This window comes from Equus quagga, chromosome 17, assembly GCF_021613505.1.
Source record: "Equus quagga isolate Etosha38 chromosome 17, UCLA_HA_Equagga_1.0, whole genome shotgun sequence".
In the NCBI taxonomy this organism is placed as follows: Eukaryota; Metazoa; Chordata; class Mammalia; order Perissodactyla; family Equidae; genus Equus; species Equus quagga.
The window spans coordinates 31,045,864-31,066,023 of record NC_060283.1 but is presented as its reverse complement, the minus strand read 5'-3'; the positions used below and the strand labels follow the sequence as shown (position 1 = coordinate 31,066,023).

Below are 20,160 nucleotides of genomic sequence, written 5' to 3'. Positions count from 1 at the left end.
AGATAAGGAAACAGGGACCAGACAGGGGAGCCAGCTTGCCTGGAGTTACACAGCAGGTTTCTGGCAGGTTGGATGGAACCCTGGTCTGCTGCTTCCCATCCACCCTGAGTTGGCCTGAGGTCAAGAGGTGGTGTCTACAGCAGCTTGGCATTCTGACCGCTGGAAATGAGGGCAGGGTCGTTTCTGAGGGCAACTCATCTTTCTTCACCGTTTTCAGAAAGTCTAGACCTGTGGTCTACAGACAGGTTGTGACCCAAATGTCGTGGGGAGGCTGTGGTAGGAGGGCTGGGGCAGCGGGCACAGCTGTTTCTCCCAGCCGGGACACGCCAACTCTCCCAGTGCTCACGGCTTTTGTGTTTCTTGTCTATCTTTATTTAAAATGTGTGCTTTTGGTATCATTGCAGAGCAAAGAGAATGCTGAGCATTTGCTCACACTTGGCATATCTGATTCACGTGCTTTCAGCCTCCCCATCTTGGAAGTCAAGAGTTGGGGTGGGTGCCCAGACACACTACTCCCTGGCCTCTCGGACACCACCCTGTTATAGCAAAGGGACTTCTGGGTGCACCCACACGGCAGGAGGCACCCAGACTTGAGGTAGTCATTGCAGTGGCCCGAGCTGGAGTGACTTTTAGATGTTCATGGTCAGGATACAGGGCTCTCAGTAGATGGGGAAGTCCACCTTGGGTCTCTTCAACTGTGAGTTCTACAGGGCTTTCTATTTAAAATGACAAGAAAGTTGGTCAACTCTCTGAGGCCCCCACCTCCTTCATGGTACTCGGGGTGCCCCAGGCACATGGTTGTCTGTCCAGGTGATGCAGCCTGTGGGGTGGGGCACGAAGGAAGTCTGTCAGATCAGGGTACACTGGACCAAATCCTTCCAAAATATCCCAAACAAGGCAAAGAAAGGAATGTGTTACCGCCTGAGAGAAGCAACCGCGACAGGGCCAGTCCGGGGAGGTACAGGAGGAGGGGGAGAGCCCACGACCATTTCAGGAAGCTGGGAAAACCTGTAGGCCTGTGAAAGAGACAAGCAAATGGGGGGGGGGGGGAGATGGGTTAAAACTCAGAGTTGATCAACACACAGGCTCTTCCTAACTAAAAGGAAGCAAACTTCCGAGAGTCAGACTTTTCTTCCCCCTTCAAACTTGGCCCTTCGATCTTCCTAACATGTTCCCAGCTGCGTCTGCTCTCTCATCTCCCATCACTGGCCCCTCTGCTTGGCCACTGCAGCCACAGTCCTTCAACTGTTGTTAGACACACCAAGCTCTCTCCTGCCTCCGGCCTTCGGACAAACTGTTCCTTTCCCTGGGACGCTTTCCCCTGAGATGTCCCCAGGGCTCCCTCCTTTACTTCATCCATCCAGCCCCAGATTCCCTAGAGCCCCATGTTATCTGTCTCCATATCCTGCGCTATTTTTCGTCATGGCAATTGTTACTTTGGTATTTTATTATATCAATGCCTGCTTATTATCTGCCACCTGCTAGACTGCAATGAGGCAGGGGCTTGGTTGTCAGCTACGTCCTCCTCAGGCCTGGAACAGCGCCTGGTATGTCACAGATGATCGATAAATATGAGAGGAATGAATGAATGAATTATTGGTTGCATTTCATGGAAAGCAGGTCTGGTGGGGGAAAGCAGTGGATCTGGAGTCAGGAGTTATGGGCGGAGGGCCTGCTTTGCTGATGAATAGACTTTCTGTCCCTAAGCAAGTCAGGTGACCTCTCTGGGCCTCAGTGTCCTCTTCTGAAATGGGGAAAGGATGCCTTGCTCAGAGGGGTGCTAAGAAGACCTGGCAATTCAGTATATGTGTAAGTATCTTGCAATCTATTCAAAGATAACGCATTGGAACTGTTACAAAAGTGAAGACTTTAACCAACACATGAGGGGATAAGAGGAAAACGGTCAGAGACAGGACCAGAGAGCCAGGCCAGAGCCTTCTTTAGCTAGAAAAAATCTATACATGCTCTCTGGGAAGGCAAAGTTTAACTTGTGCTTCTCATTCATCTTTTTCTTTAGGTATCATGGCCTACCGATCTCTCGAGGAACAAGATGACAGGACTTTAAACCCAAAGGCAACAGGATAAAAAGCAGCAGTAGAGGGATTCCATAAATAGGATCCTTTAAACAGAATGAGGTTTCTCCCTCCTGCATCTGGCAGACCACACACTTGTAAGGGCTAACCCACTACATAACTAGATCCTGGATGAAGCATACCTTTTCATGCACTGGGGGAATTGCAAGATGTAAGGGAAATCTCAAAACCCCCCCACAAACCCCACCCCACCACCCCACCCCCACCCCACACACCTCAGCAAACTAAATAAAACCATGAGCTGAAACCAGAGGTGGAACTAATGAGGAGTAAGCAAAGGGGGTGGGGTTGCCTGGAAGACAAATGCCATATTGGCCATCAATCAAGAGATCAAGCCTGGGATGGGGCAAGGCGAGGCAGGTGAACCCGAGACTCACTCACTGCCAGCCTGGAAGGGGCTGACAGTGGTCCTCCAGGCAGGAGGAGGCTGGTAGCGCTCAGGCGGAAGCGACTGTGGGTCCTCTTTGGGGGGAATATCTCTAAAGTAGGCTCTCGCGATCAGCACAGACTAAGATGAAGCAACCAGGAGCTCATAATCAAAGACCAGAAAACATGCATGAAAGTCAGAAAAAACAAACAACAGATTTAGACCTTTAGGGACTTGAGAGTTTGAAATTTCCAGATACAAAGCAGAACATAACAACAGAAGAAATGTTTTTTAAAAAAAATTGACCAGACAGAGATACTATCAGGAATGATCTGGTAGATTTGAAAAAGAACAAACAGGACTTTTAGAAATGAAATGGAATTACTGAAACAGAACACTCAACATAGGGGAATTAAGTAACAGATTTGTCACAGATGAAGAGAGAGTTTATTAAAAACTAGAAAATGGAACTGAAGAAATTACTAAGAAGTAACGACTAAGAATTTTCCAGAATTGATAAAATCAATAAATTAATTGTTTTAGGAAGTACAATATATTCCAAGCAGAATAAGTAAAATAAAGAGAAGCCTAGACACCTTGTACGAAATGATAAAATATCAAAGCCAAAGAGAAGATCTTAACAGCAGCCAGAGAGAAAAGGCACTTGCAAAGGGATGGCAATTAGACTGGCAGACGACTTCTCAATAGCACCTGGAAGATCACAGAATGTGAAGTGCTCAGAGAAAATAACTATCAGCCTACAAGTATACCAGCAATACTAACTTTCCAGAACAAGAATGAAAGAAATCATTTGCCCAGATCTAGAGGTACCAACTACATCAATACGAAAAGCAGCACTACCATTCTGCATTTCCCCTTTGAGCATCAGTAGACTACGGATGCTAAGGGAGTATTCGGGGAGCCAAATCTTAAGCTCCAGTAGACCCTGAGCTCCTTGGGGTTCAGCAACCATCTCGTCCTGGTACTCCTACCTTACCAAGCAAAATGCTTTACACCCAGCAGTGCTAAACTGACCATTTGCTGAATGAATGCTGAGTGAACCAGGAGCCAGGAGACCCCAGGCTCTCATCTTGATTCAGCCATTCATTCTCTGTGGACATGTCATTCAGTCTCTGCACCTCATTTTTTTGTTTTCTGTTTTCCTTGTGAAATAAGGCATTGGAGTAGCACACTGGCTTCCAAACAAACATTTCTCTAGCCATGAAACAATTTTGACGTAACCCAAATACATGACCAGATTAAAGCAGAGCTTCTCTGGTTGAAGCTGGGCGGGAGGGCAGCCCTCCCTTGCTTACCTACATGATGACACCCTGGGAACATCCCTGAACCGTAAGGTTTTGCAGAGAATTTGAAAATCATTGTCCTGGATGTCCTTCCAGCTTTGCATTCCATTATCATCAATAAACCAACAAGTAAGGACATGCCTTTCCCAAAATAGAGAAAGGGTTCATAGCCCTTCTTCTCTCTTCCGGCCTCTCACGGCACTCAGTAGAGGAGACAGACAACCTATTTTATCCCTGGTTCCTGGAAGGCTTATTCTGTGGTGAGCACAGTTTTCTAGCTAAGACAAAGCTTTCTATGCCTGTGTCTGCGCTGTGGCAGTTCACCAAAAGAGTTGATTAAAAGTTCTGAACTCTGGACAAGTATCAAACCAATTCCTTTCTTTGGAAGATTTTTCCAGGTACAAAACAAGACTGCACAGGAGATGAGCTCCTTTTGGGCTATAGCCTCAGGGCCCTGGGGCAGCCACAGGGGCTATAGACAAAGCAAAAAGGCAGCTTGTGCCCTGTGTTCGAGGGCTGAGGGAACCACACACAGTGTCTTCCTTCCTCCCCTGTGCAGGTTCCTCATGGTTCAAAGTCCTCCTGGTTTCGCCTTCTGGCTCCTTTCTCTTGTATTTGGAACCTGGGTTTCTGCTGGCTGCTTTGTGACTGGGATCCCACTGGAAGCCATTGCTCAAAACAGTTGCCTGGTTCCAAGTACCCAGTTCCAGGATAGTGGCTGCGAGCTGTCCAGCTTGGGGCCCAAGGACACCATCTTTTGGGATCCCTGCCCTCTGGCTAGGAAAGAGTTCAGAGACTAAGAACTGAAGGCAGTCTCTGTAAGCAGGTCTCAGATCTCTGAGGTGGAAAGAGCCAGGGTGTGACTAGAGGAGGACACTCTGGGCTCAGAAGTTGGGTTGTAAAGCAGAAGGAAAGAAGGTGGCCAGAGTTTTTTCAAAGTTCCAGTCCTGGTGTCCCTGGGTAGGGGTGAGGGGGGTGGGTCAGGGCCATCCTCTCTACCAATCCCAGTGGAGAATGGGCCCAAGTGAGACCCACTGTGTGCTGGTCCCTCCTTGTGCATGTGCATCCTTCAAGGAGGAGGAATCTGGTCAAGATCAACTTCAAAGGTAGCACCACAGAGGCAATAGGTCAAAGGGGGCAGCCTGAGGCTGAAGGAGCAGGTCGGGGGTCTCAGGCTTTGCCTTGGGGGAGGAAGGAGAATTGGCAGGACAAAGCCAACCCACGCTCATTGAAGGCCCTGTGCAGGGCCAGCAAGTCAGCCCTAGGTCAGAGTGGGGGCGCCCATGTTTCCATTCCTGCTGACATTCCTGAGAATGCTGCTCCAGTCAGAACACGTGTCCACTCAAGGCCACATGTAGCTATAAATAACTTTGCATCCCAGGGAAGGAAGTAGAATCTTCCAGAAGGATAGCTCTTATTTAGTTGAAAACAGTTCTTATTTAGCTAAAAACAGTTGCTTGGTAATTGAAAACTAATCCCGTGTTGAAAACCCAGTGCTTATCTTGATCTGTCAGGTCACCAAGAGCTACTGTTGACAGAGCAATACTGGAGGCTTCTGGGGCCTCGGGAATCATAGAAGCTTCAAGCTGGAAAGAGAGCAGGAGACACTGAGACCATACCCCTTACCTTAAGAGAGGGGGGTACTGAGCCCAGAGAGATAAACTGACTTGTCCAGAATCACACAGCTAGTTAGGGACACTGTCTCGCGACTCTGAGCTAAGTGTGGTGTGGCGCAGAGGGCATGGGTTTGGAGTCAGACAAAACTGAATTTGAATCCTGGCTTTGATCCTTACCAGCTGCTTGACCTCAAGCAACTTATCTTCTCTGTGCCTGCTTTCTCAGGTGATGAAAGGAACAGTATCATACCCCCACTCAAAGTCTGTGTGAAAGAATCATTTTGTGTGCCAGTGTAATGGCTGGCATACAACACAGATGCTCCATAAGTGACATTCCCTTCCTTCTCAGACAGGTAATATTTTGATATAGTCCTTGTAGTAACCAAGGCTTTCCCCCAGCACAGTTCCTTAAATCCAGGGCCTTCCCCCACCCCAAGCAGTGGAGGCACCCCACCTTCCTGCCCCAGGAAAGGAAGGCCACAGCCACTGAAGATGGCCCACTGATGGTCTGAGACGGGCCTCTGGGTCCTGCTTCACTCTAGGGGGCCGGGGAGGGGGATAAATATGAGGAAGCTGCTAGAGAGGACAGAGGGCCAGGGGTGTGTGTGTGTGTCTGCATGAGAGAGAGACAAAGGGAGAGGGAGACAGAGAGGAGAGACAGAGACAGAGAGAGAGAGACAGACAGACAGAGACAGGGAGAGAATGAGCACGTCAAGCCTGGGAAGGGGGAGGGGTCTGGAGAGGGCTTGTATGCGGGAGGACAAGGACACAGCTGTGCTCTACCTAGACTAACACGTGGAGACCAGATGGAAACAAGGGCTGCTTGGGGATGCCAGCCAGAGTCTTTAGATGAGGACAAACTGGGACCAGCACTGAAGCTTGTCTCCAGCCCCTCCCCATGCTTTTCACCAGGCATGTAGCCCCCACCCCCAAAAGAAGCTTAACCCAGGGATAGGGAGGGACACCCTGAACTGACCAAGACTGAACTTTTGGTTCATGGAGAAGATTATGTGTCTTGCACACCTGAGCTTGGGATAAGTATTCTCTAGACTTCCTCTCCTCCTTCCCTCTCTCCCTTCCCATGCAGCCTTCTTGTATAAACTAGTTTTTACTCATTTGAATGATTTGTCTAAGCTTAGAGGGGTATGCATTTGCCAGATGTTGGGTACTCAGTTGGTTTTCAAAGGCAATTTCTCAGGCAGTCCAGAGGTGAAGATCCCCACGCCCAGGCTGGCCCAGGTATGAAAGAGTGACCTACCTTCAAGGACTCCTGAGAGCTGGCTCATCCTCACCCACAGTGCCTGGGGCAGACCTTCTGGTGTTCCAGCTTCGCCAAACTGCCGATGACTTTTGTGCAACCAGAGGCAGAGGGAGCCCAATAATAATTGAATTTCCCACCCACCTGGCCAGATGGGAGCTCAGAGCAGATTCTAATGTATTTGGAGAAACACAAGAAATGTAACATTTCTTGAACCTAAGCATTGCGGTGGATGCAAACTCATACCCGCTATGTCTGCATATCTCATCATTAACAAAGGTTTAGGGAGGGGACTTTTTGTTTTGTTTTGTTTTGTTTTTGAGAGGAGAGGAGGAAAAGAGACGGTAAAATTCTTAATTTCGTCCTAATAGTCTCCCTTACAAAGGGCAGTGAGAGGAATGGACGAAATCCCTGCAGACTAGGCAAGCTTCCTTATGAGGCCACACCTGAGGTTGGGAGATTGGAGCTCTCATCAGAGCCTGGAGGACATGCCCACGGCTCAGCTGGCCGGGCAGGAAAGCGCGTGGCTTGGAAGCTGACAGCTCTCGGGTCCAACCTCAGTCCCGCCCTGCCCGGCTGTGTAACCTTGGGCAAGCTTCTTTCCTTCTCCAGGCGTCAGTTTCCTCACTGAGTACAAGGAGATAGTAACACTGACCCCACAGCATGGTTGGTGGATTAGAAGAAAGAATGTCCACGTAGCACTGAGCTTGGCGTCTGGGACACAGTGGGAGCTCGCTAGATGGCAGCTGCTGTTGCTGTTATTACTATTACTGTCAGCTCCACACGTAAAGCCTCTAGTGGGGAGATGCTTTCCCTCTGCCCCCTTCCTCGGAATCCCCGACTCTGACACCAACAGGAAAGCTGTAGGATGTTTTCATTCCACCTGACACAGACCTACTACAGCTGCTAGCAAAACTGGACGGGTCATTCGGTGTTGAGTCCAATATCTTCACAGATTCAAGGGGTAAAATAGGATCAAGAGTCTCCTGAATTGCGCTGCAGAAATCCCAGGCTGCCGGCGGCCCCTGTCCTGTCATATGGACGCCAGCAGCCTGGCCGAGTGCATTCAGCTGCCCCATGGCAGAGCGCGACGTGCTTCCTTTCTGAAGCCGAAAAGTAATCATAGTTATCACTCTAAACTGCCACTTTTTCTGTTGATTTCCACATTATAATAGCACAAGGGGGGTTGGCAAGAACTTGGGTTAAGAATCATAATTTCTACTGCGCATCGTTACCTATTTTCTCCTTTCATAAAAATATGGCCCACATGTGTTGTTGGCAAAAGGAAACCTTTGTAACAAAAGAACTGCCTTTGATATTCTTCTGGTTTGATGCCCATCTCTCTGTTGTATTATTTCTCAAGTCCTCCATTTGTTGCTGGCCTCATTTATTTATTTATTTATTTATTTATTTATTTTCAGTGAGGAAGATTGGCCCTGAGCTAACATCTATAGCAGTCTTCCTCTATTTTGTACATAGGATGCTGCCACAGCGTGGCCTGATGAGAAGCGTGTAGTCCATGCCTGGGATCTGAACCTGTGAACCCTGGGCCGCCAAAGCAGTGTGTGAACTTAACCACTACATGACTGGGCCAGCCCCTGTGGCCTCATTTTTAAAGTATATAATGTTGATGTTTTTGCCCTTCCTGGTACAATTGCCAACCCTGAATTACAACAAACATACCATCTAAATTTTTATATGTCCCAAATGAAAGTTTTCGATGGCTTTGTTAAATTGAGGCATAATGGATCGGTTGTGGCATCTTCTTGCCTGTCCTTGGAAGACTCATCCTGGTTGTTTAGGTTTTTCTCTGTGAAACCCAGATCCCTTCACAGATTCCCAGAATCTAGCCTCTATACAGAGGGGTCTGTTTGTTCTGGAGGATCGTCTTGAAAGAAGTGAAGTTTCTCTGGGCTCCGGAGCATGCTCTTAAAAGAATGTAACAGAGCAGGAGGAAGAGAAGATGCTCAGAACTGTCAGGGAAAGGGACAGAACCAGTGGGGGAAAATGAAATGAGTCTCACTTCCTTTCAATGAGAAGGAGAATTTTTTATAGTAATGACTACCATCTATCGACTAATTCGATGTGCTGGGCACCAGATGAAGCCCTCTGACGAACGTCAGCTACCAGGGACTGGAGCCGCGAGGTGCCAGACAGGTGCTGAGGATTTTACATGGATTCTCATTTCTTCCTCACAGCAGCCCTGTTATCGCAACCACTTTATGGCTGAAGATTCTAAGACTCAGACTTATAGTCAGTGGCTGAGGTCACTTAGTGGCTGAGCACCACTGAACTGTGGGCTGAGGGGAAATCCAGGGCTGTGGCCAATGCACAAGATCAGGAAGGACGAGCCTGTGAAACTGAGTTGGTGTGAATCAACGTAGAATGGATCCAGGCAGCTTTTCCCAGGGACAGACACTTGAGAGGTGCTGATGAGTGTAGTGAGACTAGGGTGTCGTCTGAAGCTCAGAGAGAAAATCCCTTCTTCCCCCATAAAGTGGGTATCAATTTAATGGGCAATTAATAGAAAAGCGTAATTGTGGAAACTATAACATGAGTGTCATGGGAAAGTATTTTAAGGTGACAGATTTCTACTAATTGCCTATTAAATTGGTACCCTGATGGCAGAGGCAAACTCATCTTCCTGAGATCTGGGCATAGCCCCAAAGTTTCCTATTTTAGCTTAAAAATTATATTAAGAATTTTGCATTGCATTCCATCCATATCTCAGAAAATAGGATGCAAAAACGATTTCCCGTGTTCACCCTATTTCCTTTATTGACCACACTCTCTGGGTTTGTGTGTCACAGACGGAGAAAGATGACTTCCTTCTGATAACGTCTTACTTTCCCCAAATTTACTTCTACTTAATGAAAGACCATGATGACCAGCAAATGTAAGTGCTCTGGCCCAGGTGACCATCTGGCTTCTCACTGCAGGGTTGTAAGCTAGTGTTCATAAGAATAAAGCACCGTTGTGAGCTTAATCGGCATGCGTCAGACTCCCGGGGTCTGACCACTGTGGAGTGAATGCACGAAATGTAAATTCTGTACCTGCCAACCTATGGACACAGCCTTGCTGTGCTGATGACCCCACCTAAGCACAGCTGCCCCTGCACCAGAGGTTCAATGTGAAATAAACTTCCATATCTCCAGCTAAAGCTTAATCCACAGGGAAAGGTTAGGCTACAGACTGACACTGAAAGAGAGGGTACCGACAGAGAGAGGCTGAGCGGACCAGGAGCAATGTCAAGGGGAGCCATCCCAATGACATGGACGGGGGATCTGGAGCAAAGGAGAACAGTAAGGAAATTCACAATAGTGTGCACACTATGCAGTTATGCAGCATAACAGCAATTCATTAAGCGCCTGTGTCACATGGACTTTGGGGGGCAGCGGTATGAAGTTATCACAAGGCTTGACAAGCCCCGAGGTGTCCCAAATAGTCTACTGCAAATGAAGGGAATAATACAATGGAGAGGCAATGTACCAAAGCACAAGGCCAAACGGCATGCTGGTTAAGAGCACGGGCTCAGGCGCCAGGCTGCCTGGCCTGCGGCCCCAGCTCTGCCCCTTCCTGGCTGTGTGACTTGAACAAGCTGTGTAACCCCAGTTTCCTCATCTATAAAGTAGGGATAAAATATGTACCCTCTCAGAGGCTTGCAGCTAAATAAGTAAGCTAACATACACCTGACACCTGGATCAGTACCAACAACAGTGAGACAAGAAACGTCGGCTTTAATTACATAATTACATAGCACCATGGGGAGACGGCATGGACCACTGCAATGGTGGGATCTGTACATGCACAAAGCATTGTCTATTATGGCCTATGGCTTATAAAACTAGGTCCACCTTTTCAATAAGATATATATAGATGCTACAGTGATGAACGAAATGCAAACTAATTAAAATTGTTGTTTAAATCATGGAAGCTTTCAGTCACTGGGTGCCTTCTCAGATACTGAGGTGCAATCGCCACTAATGAAACGGTCACAACTGATGCTCCCGTGGCGTGGACCGTGTGCGTGGCACTCTTCTCGTACCTCACTCATATCTACCTGTTTAATCTTCACAACGACCTAGGAAGTAGGCTATTTTTCTTTATTTTACCTGCAGAGAATTGTAGTAATGTCCCCATTACAAGGCCAGTGAGCAGTAGGGCTGAGATTTCAAGTCCAGCCACCCGCTCCGGAGCCTCTGCTCTGAACCACCAGGAGACACTCCCCAACATACGGCTCTGTGATGAGTTTTGACATTAAAATGGTGGGTGGGAAACCACCAGTGCATGAAGAATGAGGTCAGCCCTTCACAGGAGGCACAGTGGGAAAGGAGCTTCGCTCTGAAATGTGTTGTGGTTGGACGTAAGGGCTTCCGGTGCGCCTGGGCCCAGAGGACTGAGAGGCTTAGGCCTCGGATCATGGGTGGAAGATGCCATGAGAGCCCAGCAAAGTTTGTCTCCAAACCGCAAGGAGGCTCATCACTGGAAGCCCCGCTCTGAGACCCTGCGGGATGCCCCGGACAGGCTGACCAAGGATGGCCAGTGGCGGCGTGTCTGACTTACCGGCCGGGGCAGACTGTACTGGTACATTTCTGGGCGATAGGTTGGCACCCACTGCACCCCAGCCCTGGGCCGCGTCATGGTCCCTGGAGCACTGGTCACCACCTCCGAGTAGGGCGGGTGCTGCGCGGAGCCGTAGACGTCCTGGTGCCGGCTCTGGCCCGCGTGGCCCGCGGACGCCAGGCTGAAGGCCTCCTCCAGCAGCATGTGCATCTGCTGCCTGACCTCGTCGATGGAGGGCTGGGAGCTGAGTGTGGAGGTCTCCGAGTGGCCTTTCATCTGCCTCGACCTGGCGTAGCCCCGGGGCTCATTAACTCTGTCGATGTTGGTTTCCTCTATGATTTCAGGCTCCGTCTGTGGGATCAAACAAATGCCCATTGATTTGTTAATTAACTTTCCTTCCCATTAATATTGTCTGCAATTGACTCTAAATTGTTCAGCTTGGATGGGTGATGTTCGATGTATGTGCTCATTATGTTATATCCTAGGGGCCCTATCCAGGATTTCACGCAACGGGCTAGTCAGCTAGCATTACGGGAGGAAGGCCACCTTCCAGCTCTCCATGCACACCTCAGTTCTCTGCAGCTTAAGCAATGCGGGGGCTTTGCTAAGGGGCGTAATGATCATGAGAAATGGCTCTTCATGGACAACATTAGTGGTATTCTCTGAAACCTCTTAGAGACATTCTCCACCTTTCTGCCTTTTAGATAAAAGAATTTAGCACACCCTGCCGTCTACACTCCAGACTGCAGACTGACTCTCGATGGTCCCGTGTCCACCACTGGGAATTGCTGGTTGTCTCATGCCCGTCATCAGAGAGAGTAACAAAATTCTGCCTCTGCATCACTGATCTGAGTGTGATGCACACTGAATTAGAAGCTCAGGGAAGGGCCCAGCACTCTGTCCTTTAACAAGCCCTCCAGGAGATTCTGATGCCAGCTCGAGGTTGAGACCCACTAATGTAGAATGTTCTCCTGCCTTCCTCCTGTGAACCTTTCATTCAGGGAGTGGCTGCAGTACCTAAGCAGGTAGAGAGCTTCCAGAGCAGGCTGCATGGACTGTCTTACGTGTGCCTGCTAATGAACGCTTCCTTAATAAGTCTGCACATGTGGAAGACGCTGCCATGAGACTTGCTTTTGTGATAACCTGATAGTGAGGCTGTGGGAGAGCAGGTAATCCGCATCCACTTCAAGTGTGTCCGTGGCTACCATCGTCTGCTGAAAGAACTCACGAGTCTATGAGAATACACTGGCAAAGATCAGTTTGCCACCATGTTCTCCATCCATTACGTAAGTAACACACTGTCACTTTAGAACAATTAGAAAATACAAATAAGGAACAGGAAAAAGAAATCCAAAAATCTGTTAACATTTGGTGTACTTATCCCAGTCCCAGACCTGTCTGAGCGTGCGTGCACCCTCCAGCACGCCCACATGCCCATTTAGAAAGACTGACGCGTTGATAGTCTGGTTCCCAGTGCTTGTTATTAGTTTACCCAGAGTGAATATTCTCCTGTCTGGGCTCCACAACTGAACAGCTGTGTGACCTTGGGCAAAGTCTTAGCGTAGGTTCCCCCCAAAAGTAGAGCCTGAGACATATGTTTATATACAGATCATTTATTTTGGAAAATAATTCCAGGGAACAGGAGTGGGGGCTGAGGATAAGTAAATTGGGGAAGGAAGAAAAGCCAATCAAAGGAGGGGTACTAAATTAGAGACTGCTGTGGGCCAGTGAGGCTTGATCCCGCTGGGGACCCTCCAGGGAACTATGGTAGAATGTGCTTTAGGATCGTGTAATGAAGTTTTATCCCCCAGCCCTCGTCCCTCGTGAGTCAAGGGCTGCTCCAGAGACTGTCCTTGCACTCTGAGATCTGTGCAGGTGCCAGAGGGCAGAAGGGCCTCCCACAGGTGTCCCGTGGAACAGAAGCAGAGAAGTCTTAGGGACTGTGACACAGTGAAGGTGCTGCTGCCCAGGGCACATGCTGCAGCAACAGCCGGAAAGAAAAAGGACAGGGCAGAAAAGAGGTTTCAACCAGGAAAGTTACTTAACTTTTCGATGGTCCGGTTTCCTCATCTGTAAAATGAGGATAATAAGACCTGCCTCCAAAGGCTTTATAAGGATTAAATAAGTGGATACATCTAAAGAGTTCCAAACAATAGCACATGGTGAAAACGCAACAGCAGTAGCTGCTGTCACTATCATCATCCTCATTGTTATTACTTGTGCTCATTCAACCACATGGATTTCTCACATAATTACGCTGCCTAAAACACTGGGAATCTAAGATGGAGCACAGCCAGAAAGCATCATCAGGGAACTCACTCATGAAGGGAAGCCCTTCCCTCCTTAAAACCTATTCACAAAAGTCAGAACTTTGTTATTTTTCATATTTTAAAATTTTATTTACTTTTCTTTAGTATTAAATTGGTACATGTACATTAGAGAGAAAATCAAAAATACAGAAAGCACAAGAAAGAAAGTAGACATTTCCTATAGCTTTATCACCCGGAGTTAGGGCTTGGCTATGGTAAAGACCAGAAGACGAGGTTCTCTCTCAACCTTCACTAGATTAATCAGCAAACCGTGGCAGTAAGCAGTCTAGAATACTATTTTTATGTTAACGCCAGCAAGGATAGATTATGGAGTAGAATGCAAAATTACCTCTGCGGTAATAAAAAAAGACCTCAAAGACATTTCGTGCCTGGGTGCACACCCCCAAACCCTGGGCTGGGGGATGCCCCGGGGCTCTTGCGCATTGGGGTTCTTTAGGGAAAGGCTTGAGGTGGCTCTCTAGGGTAGTGAATGCAACTTTTGAAAGACGTTTTCTTCACAATGCATAGAACATCCTGAACAGAACTGCAAAGCCTGAGGGGACTTCAGGGGACAATCTGATTCAAGCTCTATTTTATAGGTGAGGAGGTGGAGGCAGAGGGAATGACTTACCCAAAGTCACCCAGAGGGGCAGTGGCAGAGCCTTGCTCCCCCAGCTCCTGTTCCTTGCATGTCCTACTGCACCACATTGCCTCTGACATTTCCTCGTCATTGCTGGTTCCTACCCACACACGGCCCTCCCTCCCTACATCCCCAGGCTCCCTAAGTAATGGATGCTTAAAGCAAAGCTACTCCCAGGTGGAAGATTAACGGCACTGCACCCGCTATGATTTTTCCCACCCGTGAGCCACGCTATGCATTTCCATCATACTGGGAGATCTGTTATTATGTGAATTCATAATTGTGCCTCAAGCAGAGCAAAACTACACTTCTTTTTTTTTTTTTTAAACATCTAACAGTTGTTCTTTTTTTTTTTTTTTTTAAAGATTTTATTTTTTCCTTTTTCTCCCCAAAGCCCCCCGGTACATAGTTGTGTATTCTTCGTTGTGGGTTCCTCTAGTTGTGGCATGTGGGACGCTGCCTCAGCGTGGTCTGACGAGCAGTGCCATGTCCGCGCCCAGGATTCGAACCGACGAAACACTGGGCCGCCTGCAGCGGAGCGCGCAAACTTAACCACTCAGCCACGGGGCCAGCCCCAAAACTACACTTCTTAAAACAACATCCCACTCTCCCACTGGGCCAGGAGGCCTGGGGCAGGGCTGTGCGGGTTGGGGAGCTCTCAGGAAGGTTGGTGGGGAGGTGCTGCCTGCACCGGGAGGGTGGAGACTCGTTCTCTAGGCTCCCACTGCATCCGCCCGATGACGCCCCAGCAGGCACAAGCCCTGCTTCCCCCGGGTGTGCATGCTGCATGGGAGAGAGCGGCTCCCTTTCCCCAGGAGGCCCAGAGTCCTAACCCAAGGCTGACCTCCACGGGCTTGCTCAGGCCTCCTTCTAAAGAACTCCTGTTCTCCCACCGTTCTCACTCGGCTTTTCAGTCTCTCAACATCTACAGATGGAAACGCGACAAACTCTCATTCTTCCCTGGGCCCCCTCCTCACACTTGTATTTGCTTATTTAATGTCTCTCTTGCCCAAATCTGGATGCTCCCTCAGCCCATCTCACCTCTGTCTCTCATGAGCTTAGTACAAGGCACCTGGCACTCAATAAAACTTAGTGAAATTGAATGAAAATACAAAAGTTCGTCTAATTGCCCATGCGGTGGAATTTGAGGTTAAGACAAAGGGCCCACAATCCCTAAAAATCTCCTCCAATGCTAATGAGCTGCATGACTAAGTCACATTAACTCCCTGAGACTCGGGCTCCCCATCCGTAAAATGGGACAGTTGAACTATGGTCTGGGAAGTCCCTTCTGGTTCTCACGTTTACTGTTTCTTGAACTCTGTCTGCTCTAGGAGGGCCCAGATTCCTCCACCACCATCATTCTTGGGGGAACCTGATGTCTACTCATGAAGGGAATCCCCCCGCCCTCTCCACCTCAAAACACATGAGCAGTGATACATTGGTTCTTTTACTTAACAGATATTATGGACTTCAACCCTGTGGCAGGCCCTGGGTTGCGAGTTGTGAATACAATTAATAAGATAGTGACCCAGCCCTCAAGGAGCTCCCAGTCTGTGGGAGGAGACAAAGAACAACGGCAGCATTGGTTACTCTCTCACCTGCCACACACTGTTCTAAGTGCTTTAGATACATTCACTCTTTTCCTTACAATAACCTACGAGGTAACAACTATGATTATCCTTATTTTACAGACAAAGAAACTGAGGCACTGAGAGATCAAATATGTTGCCCATTATTGGCGGAGCTGGGTTTTGAACCCAGACAATCTGATTCCAGCACCCAAGCTCTTCCCCCTGTGCATATACACACAGATCTATTACCAGAGCACAGATATGGGCTCTGACAGAGGGATGAACAGACATCTGTGACCAGGAGGACAGACTATAAACTAGTTATTGAGATAATCTACCTCAGAGATCGCCATAGGGATGAAAAGTACCCATATGTAAATACAAAGCGCTCAGAAGAATGTCTAGCACAAAACATTTAATAGATGTTAGCTGCCTTCACTATTGTTATTTGCCTTCTCCCACAGACAGGGAGCTCCTTTAGAGCTGGGTCAGCGTCTTACCATTATATCCACAGCCTCCAATCCAGGGCCCAGCCCAAAGCTGAAACCAGTAATTGTCTATTAAGTGAAAGAACTTCACCAGCAGGTGCTCAGGTCTGTTTGAGGACCTGTGACGTGCCAGCCCTGTGCTGGGTTTTCCATGTGTTATCTCACCATCCCCGAAGGCCATATGGTTGTACCTATTTTCCAGACAAGGTATACAATGTCTACTGGCTTAACTTGCCCCAAGTCCTTCTCCCTAACTTGCATGTTTCTGAAAATGTCTTTCGCTTTTATTTGACCAAAAGGGAGAGACAGGAGCAAAGACGAGCCTCCCAGAGTTGGCTGATGGCTGGCCTGGGTGCCACGGCAGGGCCGTAGCTGGGACAGGGAAGGTACTGCTAAATCTCTCTGACTTGGAGTTTACCATACTTGTTCCTTCAATCTCATGCTCCTGAGAAGCACTGGGGAACTATTTTTTTTTAACTATTTTTATAAATTAATGAAGATATGGGGCTGGCCCCGTGGCCGAGTGGTTAAGTTCGCGCGCTCCGCTGCAGGCGGCCCAGTGTTTCGTTAGTTCGAATCCTGGGCGCGGACATGGCACTGCTCATCAGACCACGCTGAGGCAGCGTCCCACATGCCACAACTATAAGAACCCACAACGAAGAATACACAACTATGTACCGGGGGGCTTTGGGGAGAAAAAGGGAAAAATAAAAATCTTTAAAATTAATGAAGATATACTTCAATAAAAATTCTAAAAAATTAATCGGGGAATATCTGTTCATGGTAGGAAATTAGAAAACAACAGATAAGCAAAAGGAAAAAAATTACAACCCACTCTCATCCCACCACCAGAAGTCACCACTGCCAACACTGTGACCTCACATGTCCCGCCAGACGTTCCCTATGCAGATGGAATAGGACGAAGGCCACAAATGCTGGAGCACAGCCAACACTCTGCTCCTGCTCCCACCCTCGCCCACCTCCACCCCAGGCTACCAGAGAGAATGCTGGCTTGGCATATGGCAGTGTCTCCCTCATCCCCTTCTGAGGAGGACCCCCCATCGCCCTACAGATGCTCTGGCTCTGGTGATGGAGAACAGGAAGTGCGGGAGGGAGTGTGGCGGCAGGATGTCTTACTGGGATTTTGGAGAGAGGTGCAGAAGTGGCTACGGCATGTGAATGGGGGAGGAATTAAGGGAATTTTAAAACTATTACTGGACATGATATAATAGCCTTCATGTATATGAAAATATGAGTAAAAGAGTAGAGCATTTTAAACTTACTTTGTTGACATAGATCCTCTCAGACTGAGCCACGTGGGTCATGGTTTTATAAACAGAACACACACACACATTTATGTATGCGTATAGTATAAGCACACATATGTAAGGTTTTTATAAAATGAGATTATATTACATATAATATTTTAAAACATTTTTTATAGCAATGTTGTAAATAAATGTCTCTGCCAATAAATATATGTATCACAGAGAATAACTTTAAATGACTTCATAGCATTCTGCTATACGGAGTTTTCAAACTATAGTTAACAGTCCACTATTTTAGGCAAACCACCAATATCTTACTATAGAAACAAATAAGTATTCTTATGATTAAAACTCTGTATATAACCATGGGTTCATTCCTAGGTTAAATTCCCAGAAGTGGAATTACTGAGTTAGAGGACATGTATATGTTTAAGATTCTGGACACTTATGGTATATCATAACTCAGCAGCAAAAGCCACAGGTATTTAGAAGAAATTAAGGCCATTCCTTCTCCACATCTGCACACCTAGGCCCTGGAGTGTGCGGTGCCCCGGGGAGCAGGCCCAGCAGTCCTGCACACCAGGACTCCCCATACTGGGGTGCAGTGTCCACGTGACTTCAGCTTCGCTTTGAAACACCACCGGAACAAACTGGAAGGAAATGACAGCCCTTCTGGGAACCCCAAATATCTTCTTTTCTGGAAAATATTCCAACACAGCTCAGTCTTATTGCCTAGTCCTGGAGTACATTCCGTAGTCCTAAGACTTCATCAAAATTAAAAACTAGCTTTTTATCAGACAAATAATGAAAAGAGAAGCTACAGATCAGGAGAAACTACTAGGATTTGTATCCAGAATTCCTACAAATGAATCACAGAAAGACAAACAATCAAATTTAAAAATTGAGGAAAATGCTTGAATAGATACCACAGAATAAGAAGATACCTAAGTGCCCAATAAACACGGGAAAAAGTGTTCAACTTCATCAGGGATTAGGGAAATGGCAACACTTCACATCCACAGAATGGCTAAAATTAACAAGATTAATGACAAGTGTTGGCAAGGTTGAGTAGAACTGGAACTGTCACACTGCTGGTGGGAGAGAAAAAGAGCACACATACTTTGTAAACTCGTTTGCAGTTTCTTAAAAAGTTAAACGATACCCACCCTATGATTCAGAAATTCTGCCCCTACGTATTCATCCAAGATAAATAAAAACATATTGTCTTAGTTTGTTCAGGCTTCCAGGAGAAAATACCACAGACTGGGAAGCTTATAAACAACAGGAATTTATTTCTCACAGTTCTGGAGGCTGGAAGTCCAAGATCAGGTGCCAGTCCCGCTGGGTGAGGGCCCTCTTCCGGGTTGCAGACCTCTCACTACGTTCTCACATGGAGGAAGGGCCGAGGGAGCTCTGTGGAGTCTCTTTTATCAGGGCACTAATCCCATCCATGGGCTCCATCCTCACGACCTAATCAGCTCCCAAGGCCCCACCTCCTGATAGCACCACATTGGGGGTTAGGACTTAACACACGAATTTGGGGGGGCCATAAACATTCAGATCATAGCACATATGTTCACAAAATATTTAAGTGGAAATGTCTATAATAGTTTTTTCCTAATAGCTGCAAACTGGAAACAACCCAAATGTGCAGCAATAGGATGATGGATGACAAATAGTGGTCTGTTTATACAATGGAATACTACTCAGTAATAAAAAATATAAACTACTGATACATGCAACAACATAGATAAATTCTGAGTAAAAGACGTCAGACACAACAGAGTACATACTGAATAATTCTGGTTGAATAAAGTCAAGAGTACGTAAAACTATCATGACAGATATCAGAAGAGTGGCTGCCAGTTGGGGAGGATGCTGAGGACTGACTGAAAGGAGGAATGAGGGAACTTTCTGGAAGTGATGCAAATATTCTATATTTTGGTTGGATTGGTGGTTACAAGAGTACACACGGTTGTCAAAGCTCATCCAGTTGTACACTAAAGACCTACACATTTTATCATGCACAAATTTTGCCTTAATAAAACAAACAAAGTGGGCTCGTCAACATAGCTAGTTTGATGGGGATGGTCAGAGAAGGCCTCTCTGAAGAGATGACATTTTTGGAGCCTGAAGGAGGAGGGATTGGCCATGTGAAGGCAACAGGAAGCTTATGAAAAAGTCCTGAGATGGGGAAGAGCTTATTTTACTTGAGAAAGAGAAAGGTGGACTGTTATGGGCTCAACAGTGTCCCCACATCAAATACGTATACCACAGTTCTAAGTCCCAGGGCCTTAGAATGCAACTGTATTTGGAGAAGGGGTCTTCACCAAAGTAATTAAGTTAAAATGAAGTCATCAGAGTGGGCCCTAATTCAACTTGACTGGTGTTCTTACAAGAAGAGGAAACTTGGACACAGGCACGGGAAGAAGGAAGACGATGTGAAGACGGGGAGAAGCCGACCGTCTAGGAGCCGAGGAGAGAGGCCTGGAAGAGGTCTTCCCCTCCTGCCCCCCGAAGGAACCCACCCTGCCCACACGGGAAGTTTGATCTCAGACTTCTAGTCTTCAGAACTGTGAGAAAATAAGTTTCAGTTGTTTCCAATCATCAGGCCTGCGGTGCTTTGTTTCAGCAGCCCGAGCTGACTAACACACGGACTGTGTGGCTGAAGATCCGTGTGTCA

General features: G+C 47.4%; 1 protein-coding gene across 1 annotated transcript in view; it reads right to left on the bottom strand.

The window, feature by feature from the left end:
- KIAA1549L (KIAA1549 like) overlaps positions 1-20,160 on the bottom strand; it is a gene marked incomplete at its 5' end in the record, with an annotated part of 272,381 nt that overhangs the window by 8,923 nt on the left and 243,298 nt on the right. The window contains 2 exon segments of the mRNA XM_046643105.1: positions 919-1,016; positions 11,202-11,552. Of these exon segments, the coding sequence (XP_046499061.1) occupies positions 919-1,016; positions 11,202-11,552 (449 nt within the window).